General features: G+C 40.7%; 1 protein-coding gene across 1 annotated transcript; it reads left to right on the top strand.

Annotated features, from left to right (window-relative positions):
* The first annotated feature begins 278 nt into the window (after positions 1-278).
* slc6a8 (solute carrier family 6 member 8) lies at positions 279-27,089 on the top strand. Its single transcript, XM_071349028.1, has 13 exons — positions 279-1,269; positions 9,029-9,160; positions 9,462-9,726; positions 12,148-12,280; positions 14,392-14,526; positions 14,649-14,752; positions 14,877-15,001; positions 19,673-19,785; positions 20,199-20,336; positions 20,447-20,549; positions 20,732-20,832; positions 22,434-22,604; positions 23,119-27,089. The coding sequence occupies exons 1-13, from the start codon at positions 957-959 to the stop codon at positions 23,257-23,259; spliced, it is 1,974 nt and encodes a 657-aa protein (XP_071205129.1). The 5' UTR covers positions 279-956; the 3' UTR covers positions 23,260-27,089.

Genomic DNA, 27,089 nt, shown 5'->3' with positions numbered 1-27,089 from the left:
GATTTCATGCCATTGAACAGCAGAGCCCCAGTTCTCTATTCCGTGCTTTTGGCAGGCACACAATTATCAGTGCACCTGCAATTTTGACATAAATTATCGCCCTCGTAGGCTAGACAATGTTGAATGCGCGTCATATTAATTTCCTGATATTCGTTGCAACAGAGCTAATACAACTGATAAGGAAACTGTGTCCTTAAGGATGGGGGAGGGATGAAATCCAAGTGACGTGCGCCTCAGTACCATCGCCTCCGCACCAACCCTTTTAAAGCTGCGCGCGGCTGCAGGCTCAGTTAATTGTCATACAGTGCACCAAGAGAGAGCAGCTAAGGATAACCGCGATAGACCTATCATATTGTCAGTATTTTTCCGAAGCGAAGGAAGCCAAGGAGCAGGATGATCTAGCCTCGGAATCTAAAGACAAAACCACGAATGTAATTCCGTTACATTCGTCATCGAGCGCGCGCAAAGCCCGCTGAGTTTTTCGCCTCGACACCCGTCTCCTCTTTGAGAGATAAGTTCCCATGCGATTCTTCAGACTCACATTCAAGTGTTTCGTAGATTGTTTTTGAAGGTGCTCTCAAATTCGGTGTCTTTCTTTGGGGGCAAGTGTCCTTTATTTTTATACACCTCAAATGTAATAAACATTTAATTCTGATCTCCGTCTCATCGTTGCGCGTTTGACATTGCTATACGATAATAGAGATACAAATTATACCTATTCAAGTGATTTATCATACCCTTAAATTAAAAAGGGCAAAAAAATCAGATCCTATTCCAATAGGATTGCCAGAAGAAGAACAAAGGACCATCTTGGGGTCCAGGGAAATCGACCCGAACGAATAAAAGCTTAAGAACGCGGTATCTATTGTCCCGAATCGTCAACGATCTTTCCACTGGTTTCCTCCTCAGTATTAGTGGGAAATTGAGGGTGCATTGTTTACAAGAGCGTAATTGGCATGGAGAAACCTGCATTCGAAACTGACTGCTGTGCTGTGAACGTGGTCCTCGGGGAGGAGAAAAAGGGTCACCTCATTCCGAACGGAAACGGGCACCAAGTTGGCGTGAACGGAAGCCTCATTGGTGGAACTGACGGGGCAGGATGCGGATCCACACCTGGCACGATGTCGTCAGTGGAGAAGCCAGTGCCAGGGTATCCCGAACGAGAGCAATGGACCAGACAGATGGATTTTATCATGTCCTGCGTCGGCTTCGCTGTAGGGCTGGGAAACGTCTGGCGCTTCCCTTACCTATGCTACAAAAATGGTGGAGGTAAGTTAACCAGTAGCCTAAATAAATCAGTAAAAAAGCTAAACACAAAATACTATTTTGATGAAATCCCTAAAGTGGCTGATGGCTCTCCTGTCCCATAATACAAATTCCCTAAAACAATTGAAAATGTGGCTGAGCGAATAGCATGTTTCCTTGAGATGTCTATGAGAGGGATTGTATAGACGTCATAGCATCCAAAGCAATAATCATATGATCAGCTCCTGTGAGGGCACTGCAGGCATCTCATATAGCAGCAGCTCACATTCTTACCCACATAATTATTTTAGTCCATATCAGAAACGGTATTATAAAGAGACAATATCGCTTGCAGTGCCCACCTTTCATATATTTTAACGCCAGTTCGGTCTGTCTATCTATTCTACTGGCTGTTCATCGTGAAGATTACCGCACAGTGCACACCGTTCTCTACCCTTGATCAGAGCGTCAGGTCATACCTCACATATGGGCCTGCGTTTGACGCTGTGTGAGGGGGGTGGATGTGTCCTGTGTAGCATTTGTATACACATCATGTTGCTGGAGAATGTCAGAACAGAACTCACATTGCCACTGTATTATCATTATAATTTGTGTCAAATTGATTGCCGTATGTAAAAAAAAATATATATAAATATATATAATAATAATAATAATTTAACAACAAGTATAATTAAACTGATTTATCAATTTACAGATGAGAATAGTCTAAATTTAAAGAGATTATACATTCAACATGCACAGTGCTTGGATAGATTGGCTGTGAAACAACATGGAAATTACATTTTTGTTCCCACGTCAAAAACAAAATGTAGTTTGTGTAATAAACACGACATTAAAACATGACTTACTGCTGTCAATAGAAACCTGTGTGTAGACTAGATCGTGAACACAGCTTGCACACCTTTCCATTGAAATGGACAAGAGGCAATACCATTACCAGGTTAACATCTCAGACCAGGTTCGCATCTATAAACTCAGTGGAACAAACCATTGGATCTTCTTGTAGTTTCATTAGATTGGAATTGCATTTATTGAGAAAACTTTGTGATACACTCTACGGGCAAGTCCTTCATAAACCTTTCCTAGATAGGCCTGTTTCAACACCCTTAGCGGGTCTGCCTACAGGCTGGGAGACACAGGTTTGAGACCAGGAAGGGCCTTTACACTGTCGCTGTTTGCAAATTTCACTACATTGGTGTCTGTGGGGATAGTGTAACAAACTTTGCCTGGGTAGGCCTGTTACGATCCACCCCCCAAAATAGATCATCCTTATTGGAGCAGTGGTTAGCAGGTCTGCTTATGGGCAGGGAGACCTAGGTTCGAGATGAGGGCGTTCGCTAAACATCGCTACAATAGTATAATGATGAGGTCTGTCTAAAATATGAGTGTGTGATCAAAGAGAGATGCAGTGTATTTGCCTCAGTGAAATAGCTGTCTCCATGTGCCCTCAATCATCTGGACAGCAGCTAAAATGTACTTAATGAATGAAGGATTTGTCTCACTGAATAAGTGATGCTGTCTCACTAAAAATGTGTATTTTGGGGGTTTTAAATAAGTGTCTATTTGAACAAAACTACATAACCATGCACTATCTTTTTTTAATAGAGTATATCTAGACAGTGATCGATATGGAGGGATTTTATGAAAAACAAAGTGGAATTCATCACTGTCTGTCAATGAAAGTATGGTGTTTCGGCTTCCAGATAGCTCAGGATCTCCAGAGTAACAATATATATTTAGTGTAAAAAATGAAACCAGAGAGGTGAACCTGAATAAATACTGACTATATGCTACACAAATATTTGGTTGGTGTATAGAGTTAAAAAATTGAGTAAAGAATGAAATTCCTCTGAATCCCCCAGGCTGAAAATTGTATTAGGGCTCTGCTTGGTGTTATTATTAACTTTGGGATCCATGAGCAACATCATCTGGATAATGTTTCTATGTATCCATCCAACTATTTGGATAAAGGATATCTCTGAGGCGGTTCCGGTTGACCTTACCGGTGGTGGGCAAGGAAAGGGCATGGCGACCAGCTGGTGGGAACTGTAAGAGAAAACATAAATTCTGTAAAAAAAACAAAGAGCTTCAGTTGTGACCTGACAGTGAGAGAAAAGAGAGATGTTAAAGAGACAGGAGCGAGCGTTGCGTGATCCCTTAAATTTTCCTCTTAAAAAATACTTGTTTTACCCCCAACTAGGAGCTCCAAGGTAACATGAAGATGTTCTCCTAGTTCAGGTTGCCAGACTCAGTGTGTGTCTCTGGATTTGTGTACATTTCCTTGGAGACCCCTGCAGGGTTCTGCCAAATCAAATCAAGCTGCCCAAGTTGAAAAGGTCTTGTTCACACAGACAGAACCAAGCTGCTGCAGAGTAGATCTAATGAGATGGCATCTCTGCCATCTCTCAACTACAACAATGCACTGTGAGGGTGTTTGTCAGTAGGCTACCTTTAATGCCCAGGTACATTGGATGAATTTCATTTTCTGATTTGATGGTATCCCTCATTCAAGTGATGCTTGGGTTTAAGTCTCTTTAAATCTCTTTCCTATTCCCATCAGTTGTAACATGACAGGTGGATTAGTTGCCATGGCAAATCATCTGCTGTCTTCGCAAGGACATTCTTGTCACAATCTTTATATTTGCATATTTTGACTTGTTATAATACACACATAAATGTATTTGCCAAGTGCAAGTATCTTCTTCCCCTGTCAGGAAGTATTGTTAAACATTCTATGATTGGTGTCTCTGTACATTGTAGTCTGTATTGATGGCAATTTTTATGAAGTCTTAGAATCTGACTTGTCTATACTATCAAAGCAATATAACGACATAGACAGTCTACTCAAAGTACAGTTGCCTATCAACATCATACATTTTACAATATTCACCATTCTTTGTACTCCTTTCAAATAGAGAGAAGGCATATCTATCAACTACCATATCGGTAACTATCCTATTGTCACATCCATAAACATATGTTCAGTATATGGGTTCATAGCACGCAGCACAGGTGATAACTCTTCTCTGAGAGTTTGTCTGGGAGCTGTGGGATTTTAGGGTTCTCCTGTGATGGGGTTGCCTTCTCTCTAGCCAGGGCAGTACTGTACTGCGTAGCCTGGCCTCCTCAGCAGCAGCAGCAGGTAGCACCCAGTCAGACAGCAGCCTTACAGCCTGTAGATTTACGAGCTCTGCAGTGAGCTCTCTGATTGTCCTTGGCAGTGTGTCTGCAGCCGTGCAGCGGACTACGTGTTCTCATCAGAGCAAAGGACCCGAGCATTAAAGTCATGTTACCCACCAATAAGGCCCTTTGGCATTACACTGCAGTGAATATTGTCAGAAGCGTATTTTTCATATTTCGGTCATCAGATAAGGTCATGCACGGTGTCAGGCAGACTGAGTATGTCTTTGTGTTGTTTTTAGGCCTTCTTTTGAATCAAAACCATAAAGGGATTGTCAGACAGAGTGGGCTTCAAGTTGGGTCTAAGTAAAATACTTAGTCATTTGCCCTCTTTTGTCAAAGAATACATAATGTTGAATTTATGTTTATGAATTTATCTTTTTACACAGCAATCTGTAAAGTTTATTTTCTGACAGCATCAGTTATCCAGCTATTTGTTTTTAGCAGAATAATGCTCTTTGGCACAGTGTCTAATCAGTGTACGTCACACTATCAACCATCATGTTGACTTGCCTTTTGCAAGTGAGTCCAGCATCTGAACGGGTGTGATGCGCAGACCGCAGGGTTACAGTACGCTGGCCCTTTGCCCCGAGTGACATCATCTCCTCACCCCACGTGGACGAGCGATTATGAAGAGTGTCTGTTAATCTTTTAATCTCCTTTCTCTGACTGGGAGCTTGTGTGGTGGGGTGTGGTTTGGTGTGGTGGGGTGTGGTTTGGTGTTGTTGGGTGTGGCATGGTACGGTCCGGTGCAGTGTTGTTTGGGATATGGCTCAGCCTCAGGCAGGGAATGGTAGGCTATAACCCATAGTTAGGTCAGCTCAGTGCTCTGGGGATATATGTAACGCTATACCACATGATGTCACCTCACGTTAGCAATGCGTTCGAGCAAATGTCTGTGTGCTCTCTGACCTGGCGTTTAGATAAGGCCATTACACCCTGCACAGCTTTTCTGAATGATGTTTATGCTGGTGTAGTGCAGCAGAGAGAATTCATGTTCAATATGGTTGCCTTCTAATAATCTCTCCGTTCTACGGTGTGCACTGTGTACTTGTTCCCTACAAATGTAAAAGCATTGGATTGGTGTAGGCATGGGCTAGAGAGGGAGTTTCTATATACCATTCATTACCTTTCAAATCCATGAGGGGAAGTGAACAAGTGCACACTTTGGGAGAAAAGGAGAGAATATTGGGACGCAATTTAGGTTTTGTGGTGATCTTTGCAGTGTGGCGTGTGTAGTCATTATAGTCATTATTATGATACACGGTATCTCTGCTTGAACGAAGCACATGAATGAAGGGGATGGGTCAACATAAATGCACCGTCATGTTTGAAATGTAAGCTAATCTTTTATATCCCCGAATTTAGGACACTGCAGTTATTTCTTTTTTGGATGAACAAGCACGTCTGGCAGCAACCTACTGTGCTTTAAAGAGGTGTGCCAATCTCTTGTGCCGTAATCTCATTGTAAACAACATATCCACTAACATGGAGATGACCAAAGGGTGATCTGTCCAAGCTTACTGGCTCTCTTGAGAGTTGAAAATCAGGCTTCATGAGCAACATGTAAAGTAGGGCACTCAGTTGTAGGGAAAGCTAAGCTTTACAAAATAAGAGATGAATGACAATTATTGTGTGATTTTGACAGCATAGCACATTGTCATTTACAAATCATTACAATTTGCAGTTTTTGTTATTGTTGCTTCAGGAGTAATTTCACAGGACCATACAAGAGATTTTGGAAGATACCATTTCCATGTGAATGTTAGGGGGGAGGGTGTATGTAGGGTTGCAAAATTCTGGGAACTTTCAATACATTTCCTGGTTTCCTGAAATTCCAGTTGGAGGACTACCGGACTCAGGAAGGAATAAGCAGGAAATCCAGCATCCTCCAACCAGTTCCTGGAATTTTGCAACCATAGGTGTAGGGGAGTATTTATATATTGTCATGTACACCAGAACAATAAGTCAAATCCAAGTCCACACGTGTCCCATTGGAGCTTTGTTAGTGTTTTGAAGCTTGTTATAGGCAGGGATCACCTGACAAAATGATGCACCTGCTGCTCTAATCTTGGTTAACCCAGAACAAAAATCTAGCGTAATTTGGTCAGATTTATGTAGTCTGTCCACAAGAGATTACACCTGGTCTAACCAACCTCAGCTGTACTGCTATGTGCTGCATTAGCAGCTCCTGTTAGTTCACTCAACTAACCAGAAAAAGGGATTCAAAGGCCTGTCAATACTTAGCGTTCAGAGCTGCTCCCGACACTTACTTAATCAAGATTAGAAAGCTTAGCACATGCCATATGTACCTGACTTGGTTCTCTATTTCTGTGACTCAATGTTTCAGTTTAAATGTGAGCCTTCCTCAGGTTACCATGAATAACCTCCCCAAAAGTTAAGTATACCAAATATTGTGTTTTCTCTGAAAACACGTAGATGTTTTGTAATTCATTAGCATTTTTTGTTACTTTAAAGATGGTCATTTATTGAAAAGAGAATTACAGTATCAGTAATTATCATACATAATCACTATATGGTGAGGTTATTGCATCTCCCAGCCAGGCAGGACCATGTTCACCATAATCACATAACTAGCATGTTCACCAGTGGTAACAGCATCTTGTGGACGAATAGCTCCTCTCTTTCTCTCCCTCTCTCACTGTCGTCCTCCCCTATCCTCTCCTCCCCCACTTCACTACACTCTCTCTATCTGCTAGCTAACGGTTTAATTAAGAGGCTGAGCAGAGTCTCAGTCGGGTTCCTGTCTCCTGACAGGCTGGAATGCCTCAGTGGCTCTGCTAGCTCTGACTGGAGTCACGACGCACTACGTAGCTCCTTCCCCTTCTGCGCCATAGGCAGCGTCTGTCTGACTCATCGGCATGCCGTCACTGAGTCGGTCCTGTGTCTGTCTCTGCGACTGTTGTGTGTTTTGTGTGTGTGTGTGTGTGTGGGTGGGTGTGTGTACACTCTCATACATAATCACTGCCGCTGCTTCTATAGCAAATGCTTTGTTTGCAAATGAACAGCCATTTACATCAGCCCTCACAAAGCCCACATGACTACACATTTTATAGATGCTTGAGAGAGCGAGAGAGAGAGAGCGAGAGAGACAGAGGGAGACAGAGACAGAGAGAGAGAGAGAGAGACAGAGACAGAGAGAGACAGAGACAGGGAGAGACAGAGAGAGAGAGAGAAAGAGAGAAAGAGAGAGACAGACAGAGAGAGAGAGAGACAGAGAGAGAGAGAGAGAGAAGCTATTCTTCCCTCTGATGCTGGAATCTTTCTTTCAGGTCAGTGGTGTATAGTGCGTGCAGTTCCCCAATCTTACTGAGTTTGTCAGGCGTCTTCAATACAGTAGTAATGGCAACAGTCTCCTCTTAAAGAAACCGCTTTAGCCTTGAATCACACCCTGTAGAAATTGGTGTTCACACGTTTTTCCTTTAATGGAGGTGCTATTATGTGTTATTTTCAGTCACACCCTAGATATGTGCTGAACTGTATGAAGGGATTGTGATTGTGTTCTCAGGCTGGTTTACATGCTGAGAGTCCCCATTGCTAATTCAGATTGGTTTGTCAACCCCATCCTCTTCACAAAGGAGAGCCTTTGCTTCTGCGCATCCATGTCTCTTTTCTGTCAGGGAGGAATTGGCTGTTTCCACTAGCCTGCAGAGCCTACGTTACACAACGGGTGGTGCTTTTTATAACGCAGCCCATGGCCCTCCCCGGCGCTCGATGTCAGCCTATCAGGAGACCTCTGGGCTGAAGATGACGTCATCTCAGCTTCATTCAGTGCAGCACATTGTTCAATGGATAATCTGTGTTATAGGCTGAAGCAGGAGCTGACTACCACTGCAAAGCCCCCTGTCCCTCCCCCCCTCCCCTCCCACCACTCCTCCCTCCCCTCCCACCACCCCTCCCTCCCTCCCTCTCCTCCCACCACCCCTCCCACCTCCTTCCTTGCTCCACCCCCCCAGTCCCCCAGCCAGTCTTAAGCCGCTACCGCTGCTGATGTTCATTTGGAATCAGTCAGCCATGGCGTTATTACTGTTGATGGTTTGCCGTGCTCCTAGACCCTGTTTGATGCAAGCCAATGCAGCAAACAGCATCACAGTCACATTTTAACATACTGAAGTGTAGGCAGACGTAGGAGGGGTGAGGTGAGCATGCGTGTTTTCGCCGATAAAATGGACTCCCCTTCCGTGCCAATTAGTGGATGAGACTGAAATATGCACTCCCTGCTCACACCCAGTTATATAAGGCCATTATAATGTAACTAGATGGTAACTTTACATGAAGTAAAGTTGTGGGTCTTGCTTTACCTCTTTAAGAATAATTTTAAAGCTATTAAAATGTAATGAGAACACCAACTATAGCTGCATAGACTATAAGGTAGAAGGTTTTACGTTGCATCCTTGTTACCATTTGATGTCGCAGAGTGATGTTTTCTTTAGGGAACATAAGAGGGTGGTTTAATAATGGGTATCCTAATGCGTTGTGCAGCTCATACATCCCCCATAGTGACCTAAGGAGTGCATTACTCTACTGTTCCATTGAACACCTGTCTGTTTGTCTCCCACAGGAGTGTTTCTGATTCCCTACCTCATTATTGGGGTTGTTGGGGGAATTCCTATATTCTTCCTGGAGATTGCATTGGGACAGTTTATGAAGGCTGGCAGCATCAACGTGTGGAACATCGCACCTCTATTTAAAGGTACTGAACATGTTGCTCTCTCAGCAGTTTGTGTGGCTGCTCTGAAACATTTGTACAGCCATTTGTCAAGTCTTTTAACTGATGCTTTCGAATAGAAAAGCAGTTTGCAGACATTCACAGCTGTGGCCTATTTACTATGTATTCCTCTATCGCTGTATTCTAAGAATTGATACACCTTTGTTACATGAAAATCAAGGCTGCTCCAATGTTTCTTACAAAATTGACATTATCGTATAAGTAAACTCTGTTTGTCTCTTCAGTGCTGAACACTAAACTGTTGAATTGCTCCGTATTCCTCCAGGGCTGGGGTATGCCTCCATGGTCATAGTGTTCTTCTGTAACACCTACTACATCATGGTCCTAGCCTGGGCCTTCTACTATTTCATCAAGTCCTTCAACGCTACCCTGCCCTGGTCCACCTGTGACAACCCCTGGAACACGCCCAGCTGCATCGAGATCTTTCACCATGAAGACTGCCTGAATGGCACCATTGGCAACACTACCTATGGCAATATGACATGTGAGGAGCTGGCAGATGGGCGTTCTCCCATTATTGAATTCTGGGAGTAAGTTCTTTACTTCCTCTATCCCAATGGAAAAACACACTATTATATCAAAACTAAACGTGGAACTGACGTCTGTGCCGAAAGTTCTAAGAATACTACATTGTTATTTGTCAGTCACAGTTAATTGTTTGAAATATTTTGCAAGTCGTCACTTAGAAAAGGGAAAATTGTTGCAACCCCTATTTACTAGCCTCTTCAACCTCTCTTTCGTATCGTCTGAGATCCCCAAAGATTGGAAAGCTGCCGCGGTCATCCCCCTCTTCAAAGGGGGAGACACTCTAGACCCATACTGCTACAGACCTATATCTATTCTACCCTGCTTTTCTAAGGTCTTCGAAGGCCAAGTTAACAAACAGAACATTTTGAATCTCACTGTACCTTCTCCGCTATGCAATCTGGTTTCCGAGCTGGTCATGGGTGCACCTCAGCCACACTCAAGGTCCTAAACGATATCATAACCGCCATCGATAAGAGACAATACTGTGCAGCTGTATTCATCAACCTGGCCAAGGCTTTCGCCTCTGTCAATCACTACATTCTTATCGGCAGACTCAACAGCCTTGGTTTCTCAAATGACTGCCTCGCCTGGTTCAACAACTACTTCTCAGACAGAGTTCAGTGTGTCAAATCGGAGGTCCTGTTGTCCAGACCTCTGGCAGTCTCTATGGGGGTGCCACGGTTCAATACTCGGGCCGACTCTTTACTCTGTATATATCAATGATGTCGCTCTTGCTGCGGGTGATTCTCTGATACACCTCTACACAGACGACACCATTCTATATACTTCTGGCCCTTCTTTGGACACTGTGTTAACTAACCTCCAGACGAGCTTCAATGCCATACAACTCTCCTTCCGTGGCCTCCAACTGTTCTTAAATGCAAGTAAAACTAAATGCATGCTCTTCAACCGATTGCTGCACATACCTTCCCGCCCGTCCAGCATCACTACTCTGGACGGTTCTGACTTAGAATATGTGGACAACTACAAATACCTAGGTGTCTGGTTAGACTGTAAACTCTCCTTCCAGACTCACATTAAGCATCTCCAATCCAAAATTAAATCTAGAATCGGCTTCCTATTTCGCAACAAAACATCCTTCACTCATCCTTCACTGACTATCCTACCGATCCTTGACTTCGGTGATGTCATTTACAAAATAGCCTCCAACACTCTACTCAACAAATTGGATGCAGTCTATCACAGTGCCATCCATTTGGTCACCAAAGCCCCATATACTACCCACCACTGCGACCTGTATGCTCTCGTTGGCTGGCCCTCGCTTCATATTCGTCGCCAAACCCACTGGCTCCAGGTCATCTATACGTCTTTGCTAGGTAAAGCCCCGCCTTATCTCAGCTCACTGGTCACCATAGCAGCACCCACCCGCAGCACGCGCTCCAGCAGGTATATTTCACTGGTCACCCCCAAAGCCAACTCCTCCTTTGGCCACCTTTCCTTCCAGTTCTCTGCTGCCAATGACTGCAACGAACTGCAAAAATCACTGAAACTGAAGACTCATATCTCCCTCACTAACTTTAAGCACCAGCTGTCAGAGCAGCTTACAGATCACTGCACCTGTACACAGCCCGTCTGTAAATAGCCCATCCAACTACTTCATACCCATACTGTTATTTTTTAAAATTATTTAGCTCCTTTGCACCGAAGTATCCCTACTTGCACACTCATCTTCTGCACATCTATCACTCCAGTGTTTAATTGCTATATTGTAATTATTTCGCCACTATGGCCTATTTACCGCCTTACCTCCCTTATCCTACCTCATTTGCACACACTGTATATAGACTTTTTCTATTGTATTATTGACTGTATGTTTGTTTATTCCATGTGTAACTCTGTGTTGTTTTTGTCGCACTGCTTTGCTTTATCTTGGCCAGGTCGCAGTTGTAAATGAGAAATTGTTCTCAACTAGCCTACCTGGTTAAATAAAGGTTAAATAAAAAAATAAAGATGAGTGGCCTTTGAATGCTCTGCTTTTAAAGAGCAGTGTGACAGAACTGGTTAGTGTTCTGATTTGGAATCTCATTTGTCCTCGGCCCAGTTCTTCATCCCTCTCTGTTCCTCTACTCCTCATCATAGTTCTCTTTGATGGTCATCGAGGTCATCACGTTTAATGTTCTCATGCGATCCCTGTTGTCCATGACTACCAGAGTGTTTGTTCCCACTCTCCCTTGTGGCATGTGCAGGGACATAAGTGCCTTTGTCATGGCTGTAGGTAGCAAATGCCAAATGGTGTTACTGACTGACAAAGCTATTATTGGGGACAAAGGGCAGACTTTTGTTACAGGAGTAGAGCATCATGCCGTTCATTTTCTATCCTGTAACTTAGACAAAGCATGTCGTTTTCATATAGTTTTATTCTATGACACCCCCCCCCCCCCCCCCCCCCCCCGCGCCTACAGGAACAAGGTGCTGAACATCTCACAAGGGCTGGACTACCCAGGATCCATCAACTGGGAGCTGTTGCTGTGCCTGGCGGCTGTCTGGGTGATGGTGTACTTCTGTGTGTGGAAGGGGGTAAAGTCCACAGGCAAGGTAACTAATACACATTTCTACAGGCTCTGAAAAGCTCATCGTTATCTTATTAGTTATATGAGCACCACGATGGTGACTGCAGTGAACACGTGACTCACTCTGGTCCTTAGGTATCTCCTATAGCTAACTGTTATGTAACAGACTATCCTCCGGCCGTGGCAGACAGATTGCTTTACATCAGCTCAGGACATTGCACTGGTCTCTGATTGGATACCTGCATTAGAACAACTCAGTGGCTAATGCAGCTGCAGTGAAAGGATATTGCTGTGTGGTATCAAACATAGTCTGGAATGATATTAAAACAGCAAGAAAGGTTACTGAGAAAAGTAACAAATAGATGTGAAAGGGGGTTAAAATGTATAGACATACAGTTCTCCCAGAGAGAAAGAGGAGATAGATTTGTAGCTATAGCCAGATAGGTTTCTAATTTAGTTCTGGCTATGGTAATGGACTCTCAGTCATGAGTGAATGAGAAGGCATTGTGACTTTTTCCTAACCTTGTGTGATTCACATAGTGCCACCCTCTCCTGCTGTTTGACAGCAAGGCGATGATGAGGCAGCGTTGCTATAGCAACATCAAGAGGACAGGGGGTGTGGCTATGACATATCACAAAGTGTCCCTGTCACATGGTGCGTTCTGATTGGTGGGCAGTTGGTAGGTTGACTGCAGTGCGACGTGACTGGGGCCCTGTGCGAATATTCCAACAGCCATGTTTTCTGCTTGTTGAGGTGGGATCACATCCAAGCCTCTTTAAATGATATCAGTGTTTATCTCCGGCGCGGCTCCATTTTATATGGACCTCTATCAGGATTTCTAGATCACTTCATATGTAGCAGCACTTTCTGTCCAGATAATGAGATCAACCTCTAGTGTTCATTAACATTTGATTGTTTTTATATGTTTATAGTAATGATATTAAAATGGATTCATCATTGCTCCACCTGTACTTACAGTTTATCTTTAAGAGATCATTAGGTTAGGTCAGAGCTGCTCACATTTTAGCAAGAGGGAATTTTGATAGATTTGTATTTTTATTCTTTAAGGGATAGGCTTAGTGATGTAATTAATTAATGACAATTAGCCATACATCCACAACATTTATAGATGCAATGTATAGAAGTTTTTTCTCGTTAATATTACACGTTTTCAGGTAAGGGCCTATTAAGGTTGCTAATCAAAGATAAGTGCTTGAGTAATGATTATACAAAATGGGTTTGTTATATGAATAAGGGCTTGGTCGAGAATGGGTGTCCTACATTAGCTGTGTATTTAGGTCAAGTAGACTGGGCTACGGAGAGTAGGTAGTCATGCCTGAAGGTGTGCCTGAGCCGCCAAGTCACAAAAACAATTGGCTTTGAAATCTAACAGCCTTGTAGAAAATCTCTTTATAATACAGTGGTTCATATGGCACTAGGTCAAAGTTCAGTGTTTGAAACGTTGACCTGATTAGATAAAGACTTCCACTTAGGTCTGTCTTGTACGGGTGCTAGGTTGGCAGGAATGCAATAAATTATATTCCCATTGCTCATATGAAAAGTCCCCAGCATGTCACTGTGACTGCAATCCCCTTGTGTAAGACACCATTGACAAAGGTAGTTCTGCAGTCTGAAATGTGAATGATCAGCCAAACTTTAGTTATGTACAGTACAGCTCCTCACACTATGCATGTCAATGAAACTACAGCAGGCTGAAATTACATCCAATCATTTTAGGTCTCTGACTGCACCACTCTGCAAGTCTTCTCATAATGTGACATCTACAGGTGTAGGATCTTAATTAGATCACCCTGTTGTTGCAGGACATTTCCTGTACAACAGGAAATGCAAACGTGTAATGTATTCTAGTTTTTAAAAGGCATCTAAATTTAGTAATTTCCTCTTCAAAATGTTTGACTTGTATCTACATATCTGTAGGAGTTGTATAGGAGTTGTATCTTGACTACAACTCCTACAAAAATGATTCACATTTCCACGCAATAATACACAAATGTCCAGTTGCTGCAGGATTATTTCATTGCTGTGAGAAACTGGTCAAATTAAGATCCTACATCTGTAACCGAAATATCATATGGATTTAGAATAATGACACTGGTCTTCCTGTTTCGCTGCAGATTGTGTATTTTACTGCCACGTTCCCCTACGTCGTCCTGATCATCCTCCTGGTGAGAGGGGTGACTCTTCCTGGTGCCTACGATGGAATCATGTACTACATCAAGCCTGACTGGTCCAAGCTTGGCGAGGCGCAGGTCCGACCCATCATCCACCCATCTGTCCACAGTCCTAACTGATTGATTATTCAGATTAGTTAACTCTGGTGCTGTGATGCAGATTAAACTGATCCGTTTTCATTATCGTTCCTGTCTGGTAGGTGTGGATTGATGCTGGCACACAAATCTTCTTCTCTTATGCTATTGGGCTTGGAGCTCTCACTGCCCTAGGCAGCTACAACAGATTCAACAATGACTGCTACAAGTAAGTGATATGACAGCTGAATGGTCTCACCTTGGCCTCTTGTTGCGCTTACTGTCTCCTGTATGATTCTGACTTGTTTTTTGTGATTATTTCTCCCTTTGTTTTTGTTTTTATTTCTGTCCAGGGATGCCTTCATGCTAGCTCTAATCAACAGTGGCACCAGTTTCTTTGCTGGCTTTGTGGTGTTCGCCATTCTAGGCTTCATGGCAAACGAGCAGGGAGTGGACATCTCCCAAGTGGCTGAAACAGGTATGCAGAACACACTCACACTTACACTACAGAGGTTGTCTTATATTCTGGCATCTCAAAACCTACCATGGTACTAACAGGAGAGTATTACTGAAGGCTTTGGTCCTCGTTGTTAGGAATGCATGAAAGTGTTCATTGAAAGTGTTGATGTCATTGTTTTACCTTCACATTGGCAGCCCCTCTAGCACTGAGGAAGACAGCCGTACCTCTTCAATAATTTAGACCGATTCCGGTCCTCAAAGCTGAATCCTTATTTTATGCTTGTGCTGCACTTTTGGCAGTTCATTATTAATACGCTGAACTTTCAATATAGAAATGACGCACAAATGAATGTGTAAAATGGAAACTTCCTGTACAGTGTGTAAGGATAGTGGGTGTAGCAAGTCACTTGTTTAATCTACAGAAATGTGAAGATGAAATATTGTTGTTTAATGTGTCAGGAATGATTTAGAAATATACCAACTATCAAGAAATGATTGAAATGCATGTTTGAATTGAGTCTGTCAGTATTTGAGAAATTCAAAATGTAAAAATGTATTTACATGAACTGTATGTAACTTGTACCTCAACCAAATGTTTTCTTACTGGAGTCACCTGTATTGATTCACAAGGAAATCAGTATTATAGAATTAAGTTCCTCTGATGGAGAGAGTGTGTGTGTGTGTGTGTGTGTGTGTGTGTGTGTGTGTGTGTGTGTGTGTGTGTGTGTGTGTGTGTGTGTGTGTGTGTGTGTGTGTGTGTGTGTGTGTGTGTGTGTGTGTGTGTGTGTGTGTGTGTGTGTGTGTGTGTGTGTGTGTGTGGGTGTCGGTATGTGTGTGTACGAGTGTGTGTGTTTGTGTACGAGTGTGTGTGTGTGTGTGTGTGTGTATGAATCTGAGAATGAACAGTATGTTTTCGTGTGTGTGTATTTGTGTATGTGAATTCTGTGTGATTCAAGAGAGAATATTCTGAGATCTCTTGGTATAGAGTATGAAAGACAGTGATGTGGATGATTTGTCTGTGTTTGTACGTGCTGGAATAGATGATCTGTATGACTGTTTGACAGTGAGGGGGACGCAGTGAGGAGAGATTGAGACATTGGCAGTGGCCATGTATTTGTCCATAACATCTAAATTGTTGTAAGAATAAAAAATTTTGGGGTGTGTGAATTAACAAGAGATGTGTAATTACCAAACAACTGATAATTATTTGTATTAATAGACTTTCAAAGCACATGACATTCACAACTAATTCTATCCATTCAGTTATTTATAGGTTTACTGGAGAAGATAGCATCTGTGTGTGACCCGCCTCTGACATATCGCATGCTTTCACATCAGTGCTCTTGCATGTAACTTCCAAAAAATAATGACGTTAGTTTGCCAAATTAGTTAATAGTTTGTCCCATTTTCATTCAGTGTCTTAGATCTCTCTCTCTCTCAATCATTATTTTAATTTAGTATTGACTTATTGAGAATAGTAGGGAAGTAGACATGTGTAGTCCATTACTATCTACACGTTATTGGCTTCATGACAGTAGTTATAGATACATAGTCGGAAACGCACTGGATTGAATCATCCTGGACTTATCATCTATGAAATCCATCTCTACATATCACAAAATATTCTTTACTAATAGCATACTGAATTATATTTATAATATTTTACCCTGTAAGTTTAAATATTCACTATATTTATTCAGAAATACATTAGCACTATTATAATGTCGAACCCCATGTAGAAGAGTAGTCAGCTATGGCCATAGCCATGCTGTTAAGGAATGAACACAACAAATGAACCAGTCAATTTGAGTCACTCTTCATGTTCCCCAATTAGTGCAGTGCATACCTGTCTCCTCACCAACCAAACCATGCATGAGATTTTCAATTACTGGACCATCTCATCAAAGAGACGATCAAACTCAAGTACAGCAGGAAGTTTAGACCTATACATCTTAGGGCTGGATTTAACCCTTCGAGGAAGTATCACGGAAGAGCGTCTGCTAAATGACTTAAATGTAAATGTAAATGTAAGATCTGCGTTGAAATGTAAAGGTAATTTCTGATTGAGTCTCCATGAACGCGGGGAACATTGCCTTTAAATTTCAATCAAGCGGATCTTAACGTGATACTTCCACCATACGGATTGAAACCAGGCCCTTAGTTTCAGCTCATCATACTAGGCTAAAGTTGACCAATTCCAATACATTGTTTTGGCAGTACTCATCTGTAAAGACACCACTGGACTGGGATTTAACTGGAAGTACAACAAGGGTGGTCTTAGAAGTATTATGTCTATAATTTATATGACGTATATTTTATTTTATTAGATATCTTAAGCTGTATCTGTAAAATATATATTAAAAACATTCAATGGGACAATGATGATGATAGCTACATTTTGAAATCTGCAATACTTTAAAAAATCTTTTGTCCTAAGGACACCCTTGGTGAAATTCCTCTACCATCCCCCAGCATGATTCTGTCAACATAGTAGACAGACAGGGGACTTTGGACAGACAGTGTTACTGTGTTGCAGTAGCACAGTTGAGCAGGATTTTGTAGGAGGCAATTTACTAAGCACTGCTATTTACAGTGAAACCAATATTGAGTTAAAGTCCATCTGTTACTGCCTGCCCACACGCAGAAGGAGAGAGGTGGCGATGAAACTGATAGGCCTTGTTTAGCCCTAGTTACCCCTCTCATTTCAACTGTACAAATAGCTTTCTGTCACTCAATATTTACTATACTGGTACTACACATGAGTGCAGTTACTGTGTGTACGTGTGTACGTGTGTGTGTGTGTGTGTGTGTGTGTGTGTGTGTGTGTGTGTGTGTGTGTGTGTGTGTGTGTGTGTGTGTGTGTGTGTGTGTGTGTGTGTGTGTGTGTGTGTGTGTGTGTGTGTTTGAGCGTGTGTGTGTTTGAGCGTGTGTGTGTGTTTGAGCGTGTGTGTGTGTTTGAGCGTTTGTTTATGTGTGTGTTTGAGCGTTTGTTTATGTGTGTGCAGGACTGTCTGTGAGAGTGTCAATAGGAGTGTGATTTTGTGAGAAGGTACATTAATGGATCTAGGCCCTGATTTTGGTTCAGCGTTAGACTCCTGTTTTTTTGCAAGTTGGTACGAACGAAAGAGAAAAACTCCCCTTCCTCATGAATCTTCTTATCCTTTTAACAGGGTTTCGGTTTATTTTCCTCAGTCCCATTCTATATGACTTGTGATTGACATCAGTTCATTGATCTATATCTCTATATATCTATATTTTCGATTTTTTAAGTATTAATTTAAGGATTATTTAACCAGGAACTTTGCCTCTTGAGATGTGCACATCTCGCTTTCAAGAGGGGTCCTGGAGCTGACTACTGTTGAAGGTAAACATCTGTTATCTAATGACAGCATTTACACCTTAATCCAGCCTAGTCAAAATCAGAACCAATGACTGCATTTACCGATCGCAGCAGAGGACAGGGCTAGAGAAATCAAAGCAGTGACATGACAACATTTTCCAAGCGTAGGCCCAAATTCCCAAATCTAACTTTACTAAACCCAAACACAATAAAAACATTAACGGTAGAACTAACTTATTCGATAACTGTGTGTACACACAAGACACCTGACAAATTCTCCACCCCAGGCAGCAGCCCCATAGCCATAGCCCCATAATCTGCAAACATATCGAGAGCAATTTGCAAAACATGTGTTTTCAAGTTATTTTCTTATTTTTTTGTGTATGAACCTTGCAGTGGTTGCTATACCAGGACTAGTTCTGGTGGTGAAAGTACAGTGTCATACATCTTCACCTGTTCCATCCCTCTCATCTTCAATGAAAACATGGACCTATTTATAATGACACAACTAAAATTCTAATTTATCTAATGAAATTTGTATAGTTGAAGCAGTTGTAACTATAAGCAAATATTGACCACCTCTCTCTTTGCTACTTCAGTGCAGTGTGTCTATAAACTACAATCTAAATTATGGTTACAACCAAGTACAGCAGAGTACAGCAAAAATCTCTTTATAATGCAAATATGTACCATGACCTTAAGTTTGTGAGTTCGCTATTATAGATGCGTTTTTATAGGTAGTGCAACTGTTTTACTTTTACTACCATAGTTAAGGCTACACAAGTTTAAATCTGCTATTTAAACTTGGTTGACTATACACTACCAAGTATTTACAGTAGTCAGCACATTCAGCCGTGTGACGCTCACCTGGCTTAAATTAATGTTACTATAGCTCCTACTTATTCATATGCATTAATAAAACGTTTGTTTGAGCATCATAAGGCATGAGCATCATTGATTCTTTTGAAAGTACCTCACTAACAATATACAACAAAAATCTAGAAAGCATGACGTTATACAATGCACATTGTTGTTAGACACTGAAATGATCATTATATCTAACTACTGCAATGACGCATTTAACAACTAAAGCCACACTACTGTTGCGTTGACGGAATGCACAACAACACAACAATAGAATCAAACAGGAGACAAAAAGGCAGCCAACATTGTCACATCCAGCTTTTGCACAATAGCACCTCACTCAGGTGCCTCTCTTTCTCTCTTTCTATCTCTCTATCTCCTTCTCCCTCTTTGCAGTACTGTACGTATGTGTGTAGAGTGTGTCTGTGTTAAGGGCTTAGTCTGAGCTGTAGGGTTGAGTCTCTCATTCCTACTTCTCTTCTACAGGTCCTGGCTTGGCCTTTATTGCGTATCCTAAAGCTGTGACTCTGATGCCAATGCCCCCGGTCTGGGCTGCTCTCTTCTTCTTTATGCTGCTCGTACTGGGTCTTGACAGTCAGGTAGGAGCAACTTTACACTACTGGACACAACACTTAAATGGTTGCCATTTGTTACAAACTTAAAGTATCTGGCCCAGATTACTCTCAATCCACTGGGCAAAAACAGGTTGTATCAACAATGTTTCTACCTCTTTTCACCCCCCCCCCCCCCCCCAACAAATCAATGTGATGGCATTGGAAAACTCATTGGATTTGTAAAAAGTCATCAACGTGACATCAAAGAGCATTTCCTATTATTTTTCATCTAACTTTGTACCTAAATCCAATGACATGGTGTCATGTTTAGTTGAATTCACATCAGTTGACAACTCAACCAAATGTAAATCAAAACTAGACATTGAACTGATGTCTGTGCCCAGTGGGAAGCTTACTGAGTACAATTATATTTGTGTTTTCTCCTCTTCTATCCGCAGTTTGTTGGAGTGGAAGGTTTTGTAACTGGGATTCTAGATCTCTTTCCTGGAAAGTATTACATGCGCTATAAGCGTGAAATCTCTGTGGCAATCTGCTGTTTAATGTGCTTTATTATAGATCTCTCCATGGTTACACAGGTAAGTCACCACCGTTTGATGGGTGCTGATTCCATATTGTGTAACATCCATATCAGATGGTAATCACAAATTATTAATAATTATTCATTATTTCTCATGTGTGCCAACAGGGAGGGATGTATGTCTTCCAGCTTTTTGATTATTATTCCGCCAGCGGTATGACCCTGTTATGGCAAGCATTCTGGGAATGCATAGTTGTCAGCTGGGTCTACGGTAAGAAACATTAACTTTTGTGACAATTGATGTATTACCGTCCTATAAAGAGTAGCTTCAAGTTTTATTAGTCGTATGTACAGGATACACATGGTATATACCGTATACCAATATTTGTAGTTGTGCTTGTCGTCCATTCTTAGACAGCTCGAGTCTCTAACTGTGCCATTCTGTGTGTACAGGTGCTGACAGGTTCATGGATGACATTGCTCGTATGATTGGTTACCGGCCTTTTCCTTGGATGAAGTGGTGCTGGTCGTTTATTACTCCATGTGTTTGCATGGTAAGTGATGTACAATACTATACACATACAGTGGTGTAGTGGAGGGCGTACGCAAGTATACGCCGTATACCCACTTATTTTTCAGTGGGCATTGTATACACCTCAAGTCTTAATCCTCACGATGCGTATCAAAATGGTGTAGTGGAGATATACGCCGTATCAATTAATAAGGCTGATGGAACAGATCAGAATGTCTAGCTTAAAATGTTGATCAAGTATTATTTCTTCACATTTTAGGCACAGCAATGTGCACACGACAGTAGGCCTTCGGGCAAATGTTCCAAAAATAACATTTGCGGGAATATACAGTTCTAAAATGCACACAGCACATGCGCGAGATTTCATGGACAGAGATGGAAGTATCTGTTAGAAATTTAGAAAGAGGGGAGATCTAAAGATGCAACAACTATCATAGGTTGCTATTTGATTAGGATAATGCCTTTGGCTGCTAGACAATGAAATACAGTTGAAAGAAAACCAATAGAACAGGAGAAAGCATATGAGGAAGTCTTTATTAAATAATACCTCCACATTTATATGGTGGGATTTTAGCTATATCCTACTTTGAAGCAAAGTAGGACACGACTCATAATATGAAGTAAAACGTGCAGGTTCCAAATAATTAAGGAACATCTGCTAGATGGAAAGGCTTTCCCAAAAACCTTCTCTATTTCTATGCCTACCTGTCAGAATGATATCATGATTATTTTCATCAATCCAGTTGCCATTTGTTTTGCAAAATGCATCTCATGTGTGTTACAAAAACACCACTAACCAAACAACAGTGCTAGGTGCATGCACACTAGAATTAAAGGGTAACTACACAAATAAATCTAAACTACTTAGATTTTTCCCAGACCTCCAAAGTGTTCTCCTGATGTGGTTAAAGCATTGTTATGGACTTAGAACATCCAATTTGGTTTTTCTACCAAACAAATGTGATTTAAAGCATTGTTATGGACTTAGAACATCCAATTTGGTTTTTCTACCAAACAAATGTGATTTAAAGCATTGTTATGGACTTAGAACATCCAATTTGGTTTTTCTACCAAACAAATGTGATTTAAAGCATTGTTATGGACTTAGAACATCCAATTTGGTTTTTCTACCAAACAAATGTGATTTAAAGCATTGTTATGGACTTAGAACATCCAATTTGGTTTTTCTACCAGACAAATGTGATTTAAAGCATTGTTATGGACTTAGAACATCCAATTTGGTTTTTCTACCAGAAAAATGTGATTGAGAGCGAAAACCTGACTTAGTTGACAGGCTCATTCATCAGTTTCAATAGTAGGCCTACTATTAGCCTACTTGCACAGTACAGCTTGGGTTGGCTTGACTGTGAAAGACCAATAGGGGATTGATCATTTTAGGTCATTCAGAGTGTTCACTGTTTCTCATAGAATTTTTCACACAGGGCAGCTTTCCTTCGGGCCGTTTGGGAAATGTTTGTCAAATTAGAGAATACCCACTTCTCCAGACGCCAATACACCACTGTACACACACATCCAGTCATGACTACATAGCCTGTCATTGTACATTTGTGCCTAATTGACCTGCCTGGTAAAATAATCATGTTTTTTTTTGTCCTTCCACAGGGTATCTTCCTATTTCACCTGTTCAACTACAAGCCTCTTACCTACAACAATACATATGTGTACCCATGGTGGGGTGAGGTGATTGGTTGGTGTATGGCTCTGATGTCCATGCTCTGTATTCCTGTCAGCGTGCTGTACAAGCTCTGCAGGGCCACTGGAACCTTCAAGGAGGTCAGTATCAATAGCATACTGTGCTCCTTACCAACACGGGTGGCAGCTAGCCTAGCAGTTAGAGCGTTGGGCCAGTAACCCAAAGGTCGCCGGTTTGAATAACCGAGCCGCCAAGGTGAAAAATCTATCGTGCCCTTGAGCAAGGCACTTAACACACATGCCCTCACAAAACCTGTGGAACACTCAACACAGTTGAATGGTCTGTTTGAAATGTTGGTCACATTAATATTTCTATTAGATGATACAAATAATGGTAAAGACTTAGCATCGAGTAAGTGAGGGTGGAAAGGAGTTTACTGTATAAGCCATGAGAAAAATAAAATGCATAACATACGAAAGTGTAAATAATTAAGGGAAAATCAGAACGTGGAAACCTCAGTTGACAGTTGACAGCATGTAGCCTACTCTTTTAAAATAGCTTTTTTTATTTCATTCTCACCCATCAGAATGAGTTATACAGCAGTTTGATTAGTATGGGTCTCCATGTCTTAAAGGAACATGTTTTCTCCTTCAGCGTTGGGAGAAGCTGACCAAACCACAATGGGGTCCCCATCACCTTGAATATATGGCGCCTGATACTGACATCAAGAGCCTGGCCTCCCTCTCTGCCAGCACTGAAGACAACAAGGTTATCATCTTTGAAAGTGGTATGTAGGCTATAGCCTACAGGAAAGCCTTTGACAACACTCTAAAGATCAGATGATTCTGGATCTTGGCCTAACCATGATAATTTATGTAATAATTGATGTATTCATTTGGGTTAATGACACAATCAAAAAAGGATTCACCTGGTAATTATGTGCAATTAATTAGAGGATGAAGATAATGTACACACACGGTTCTCTGAACCTATACAAAATCAATTCACAACCGTCTATTGGACGGTCGATAATCTTCACCTGGGATGTTGATAATCAATGTCCTGATTGGTCCATTCTATAAACTGGTGCCGTGTAGTCTTTGGGGGGGGGGGGGGGTTGATCTGATACCCAAACTGTCCCCCCCTGTCTGTGACTCCATCAGGCCAGAGCCATAGTCTACCAATGTGTAGCCCACCACCTCACCCAGTATGGCAGAATTTTTACAGGCTATCTTTAAGACTGATATGGAATTCCTTGAAATTACACATTACTGCAAGACCAATCATGTGGTACGGAGGGTTTGTGTATCAAACGGTGTAGTTCTCCTTTATAAGAAATCTTGCATAAAAATCTATTTGGCTAATTTGATACATGAAAATCTATGTATTACACATTGAGAGTAAGCATTTTAGGGTAAGGTCTACTACACCTGTTGTATTCGGCGTATGTGACAAATAAAGTTTGATTTGATTTGAGATATGAATATATAATCAAAAGCATTAGTTCAATTGATATTATATCATATACTGTATAATACACTACAGTTTGTCGATTTGGCTGAGTTGATATATAAAATACAGCATTTTTTCCAATTGACTTCAATATCTGGCTTCTTTAGGCCCCTGAAGTTATGTAGTTGCCAAACTGTCAAAATGACCATCTTTGATCATTTGAGCTTGTGTAATGTGTCTTTCATGGTGACAATAGTCCTCAGAACTTTAGACATAAACTAAAGATTGATTCAGTGCCAAAATGGAGCATACTTGTCATTCTCTTGTTATTGATAGAGAATGGTTTTGGTTGCCATATACACTATCTATTTTTATTTGCCTAGATCAGTCTGATATATATTGTGTCTTCCGATTTAACTGTCTGATGTTTGGGAACATCTTGAAAGCAAACAATGCAGCTCTTACTCATGAAGCAGTTTAGATGCCTTGAAACATTTTCATTGATAAGTGTGTCTACAGATTTAAAATAAAATCAACAATAATCACTAAATTTAACTGTTCTGTAAGATCTAAGATCACTCTTCTCTAATTCAAAAAAGGTGACTGGTTGATGTATTGCACGTAATGGCCATTAAAAACAAATAATCCAATACTTCCTCTGGCATTAACTTGCAAAATGATCACTTGGCCAAGTGGTAAGGATTTAAGGATTTACCTCATATTTCAACCAACCTATTGTTACAAAGACAAGTACATCTCTGCAGCATGTAGGAGGACAGTATTTGGATCTAACTACAACATTGCCACAACAAGTAGCTGCTGTGCCATTTGCCAGTGACTGGAACAGGGTGATGAGTAACTAACTGTAAGGTGTTATATCATGAGTTTAACTCTGAGTATTACACACACAGTATTAATGTTGCAGCCGTACAGGAGCTGGACACGTAGATCATTGCCTTATGTTGTTTGTCTTAAATCTAGAGCCCATATGTCAACTCTGACTAGCCATATTCTTACCTGGTCCTCTGTGGAACAGTCTTGAAGATAACCAAATGGGAATTCTGCCATTTACCAGGATATGGATAACATATGATTTATTTCGATATTGAAAAGATCATTAGAATGTAAAATATATGAAATAATGCAATGCTAAAAACTACATTTGCACATTGTAAAATATCTCGCTAGCACTTTAAAAAAAAAATCGTGTTAGAATAACAATTTTTGTTTTGTTTTACATATTGTAAAATAAATCAGAGATTTTATTTTGTGAAGGCTTTTATTTTGCTTATACATACAGTATAAAAAAAATATATTGAATATCTTGTGTGTTATATTTTAAAAAAGTTTGATGCAGTATGTAATTTTGATGAAGATTTCTAAGGGGAAGAGCATGTGCCATTGAGATGCTGCGATGCAGTACTACTCGAAAGGCTTGTGTGATTCATAACACACAGAAGGGATTTTTGGTTTCAAATATCAAGTGCTCCAGTGTTAAGTAGCCTAATAGATTATTTGTGTGTGTTTAATTACAGTATTTCCCTCAGACCACCCAGAGCTCAGTTAAACTTTAATATTTCTCAGAAAGACCTTCTAATTTGGTCCACACAACACAGGAGTATTCATTTGATTAAGAATTAAAAGATTTTGGAATATTTTTTTACTTGTGATTTCATCATTTTCAACATATTTCACGTCTGGCTTCAAGTGTAATTTATGTTCACTACTCAGAAGCAGTGTGCTCTCATTTGTAATTTAAAAAAAAAATCATTAAGATTAAAAGTTCTTTTTTTATGGCAGATATTACAGAATTTGACAAGAAACAAAACTCTCTTCCTGTATATGCCTATTGACTGTCTGCCATGGTCCTCCTACACTAAACCTGGCATATAGAAAATACTCTAATGCTCTCCCACCTTTCAAAATTGAAAACCACATGGTAAAAGTGGTGGTTTTGGTTCTTGGTAATGAAACTTTGAGACAGAACAAACATTCCCTCCTAAATAAATGTAGTGCTAGAACTAAATGCACCTTTCATACTGTTGGTCTATGGACAAATGTAAGGATGAGGACACAAGGCAAGTTTTATAGCAAGGCTATGGTAACATAAATGTTAAGTTAGGAATCTTTTTTAACAACTTTTTTTACATTGGTTTTCCTTATAATACTCCTAGAATATAGCCTGGGTCGGTCAAAAGGTGAAACATTTAAATGTAGTCATTAAATGTAGAAAATCTAAATGAAATATACATAAGCAAAATCATATGTATGGTGTCATCTTTTGCGCTCTGCCAAATTGTTCTTGACAGTATCTTTAATCCAAAGTATGACTCACAAAGGGGAAATGTTGAATTGATAATGAAAGCTTTGTGGATCTAGTCTATATCATACAAAATGGTAAAACATTTAATAGATATGAAAAAATACTCATTCCCCATTGTTGAATATGATTTGTTTATTTTAAAATCTACATTAAGTCTTTTAAAATATTCGGTTTATATTATAAACTATACAGACCAATTACCATGGTTACAATGGAATATGTTGTAGTGTAATTATTGTATACAGTACATTAAACTGGAATATCCATCATTAGCTGATAAAGACTAACGCTAACCAACTATGCAAAGCTGTAAAGAAACACTTGTTGCGACAGTTGACAGTTGAATAGTCCTTATGGCATCTGCTGTATGATTGACAGTGAACAGATAGTAGTGCAAATGGAGCTACAACTCTCTCCTACACAGCTATCTCTCTTCCTCATCCCCTCTCTTTTTCCACGATGTCATTTTGAGTTTTGTTTTCACAAATCCTACACAAAGGCATGGAAAGAAGGGTACAATCAAGCCTGAGAAAATGGCATTTCATCATCCACTGAGTACTTTGGCAAAGGATACTGTCTTGAAAAAGATATAGTAACACTGTTGACTTCATCTAACTGTTATTATTGTACTCTGTATCATGTCAGATTTAACATCAGTCTTCCATTCATAACATAGAATAGTGATAAAGAGATAACTGTAAACCTATGTTGACATCCCAATTGTTCCATCAACCTTGTCCCTCACAATTTATGAAGGGATTCATGCTTAATACCACTGTGATTCTGTGCTAAAAATCCACTCGCCCTATTCAAAATAACAAAATCGCAATAAAACTTACTTCAATAAAAA

Source organism: Salvelinus alpinus, chromosome 17 (genome assembly GCF_045679555.1).
Source record: "Salvelinus alpinus chromosome 17, SLU_Salpinus.1, whole genome shotgun sequence".
Lineage (NCBI taxonomy): Eukaryota > Metazoa > Chordata > Actinopteri > Salmoniformes > Salmonidae > Salvelinus > Salvelinus alpinus.
Note: the sequence above shows the minus strand (reverse complement) of the source record. Positions and strands in the feature narration are given on the sequence as shown.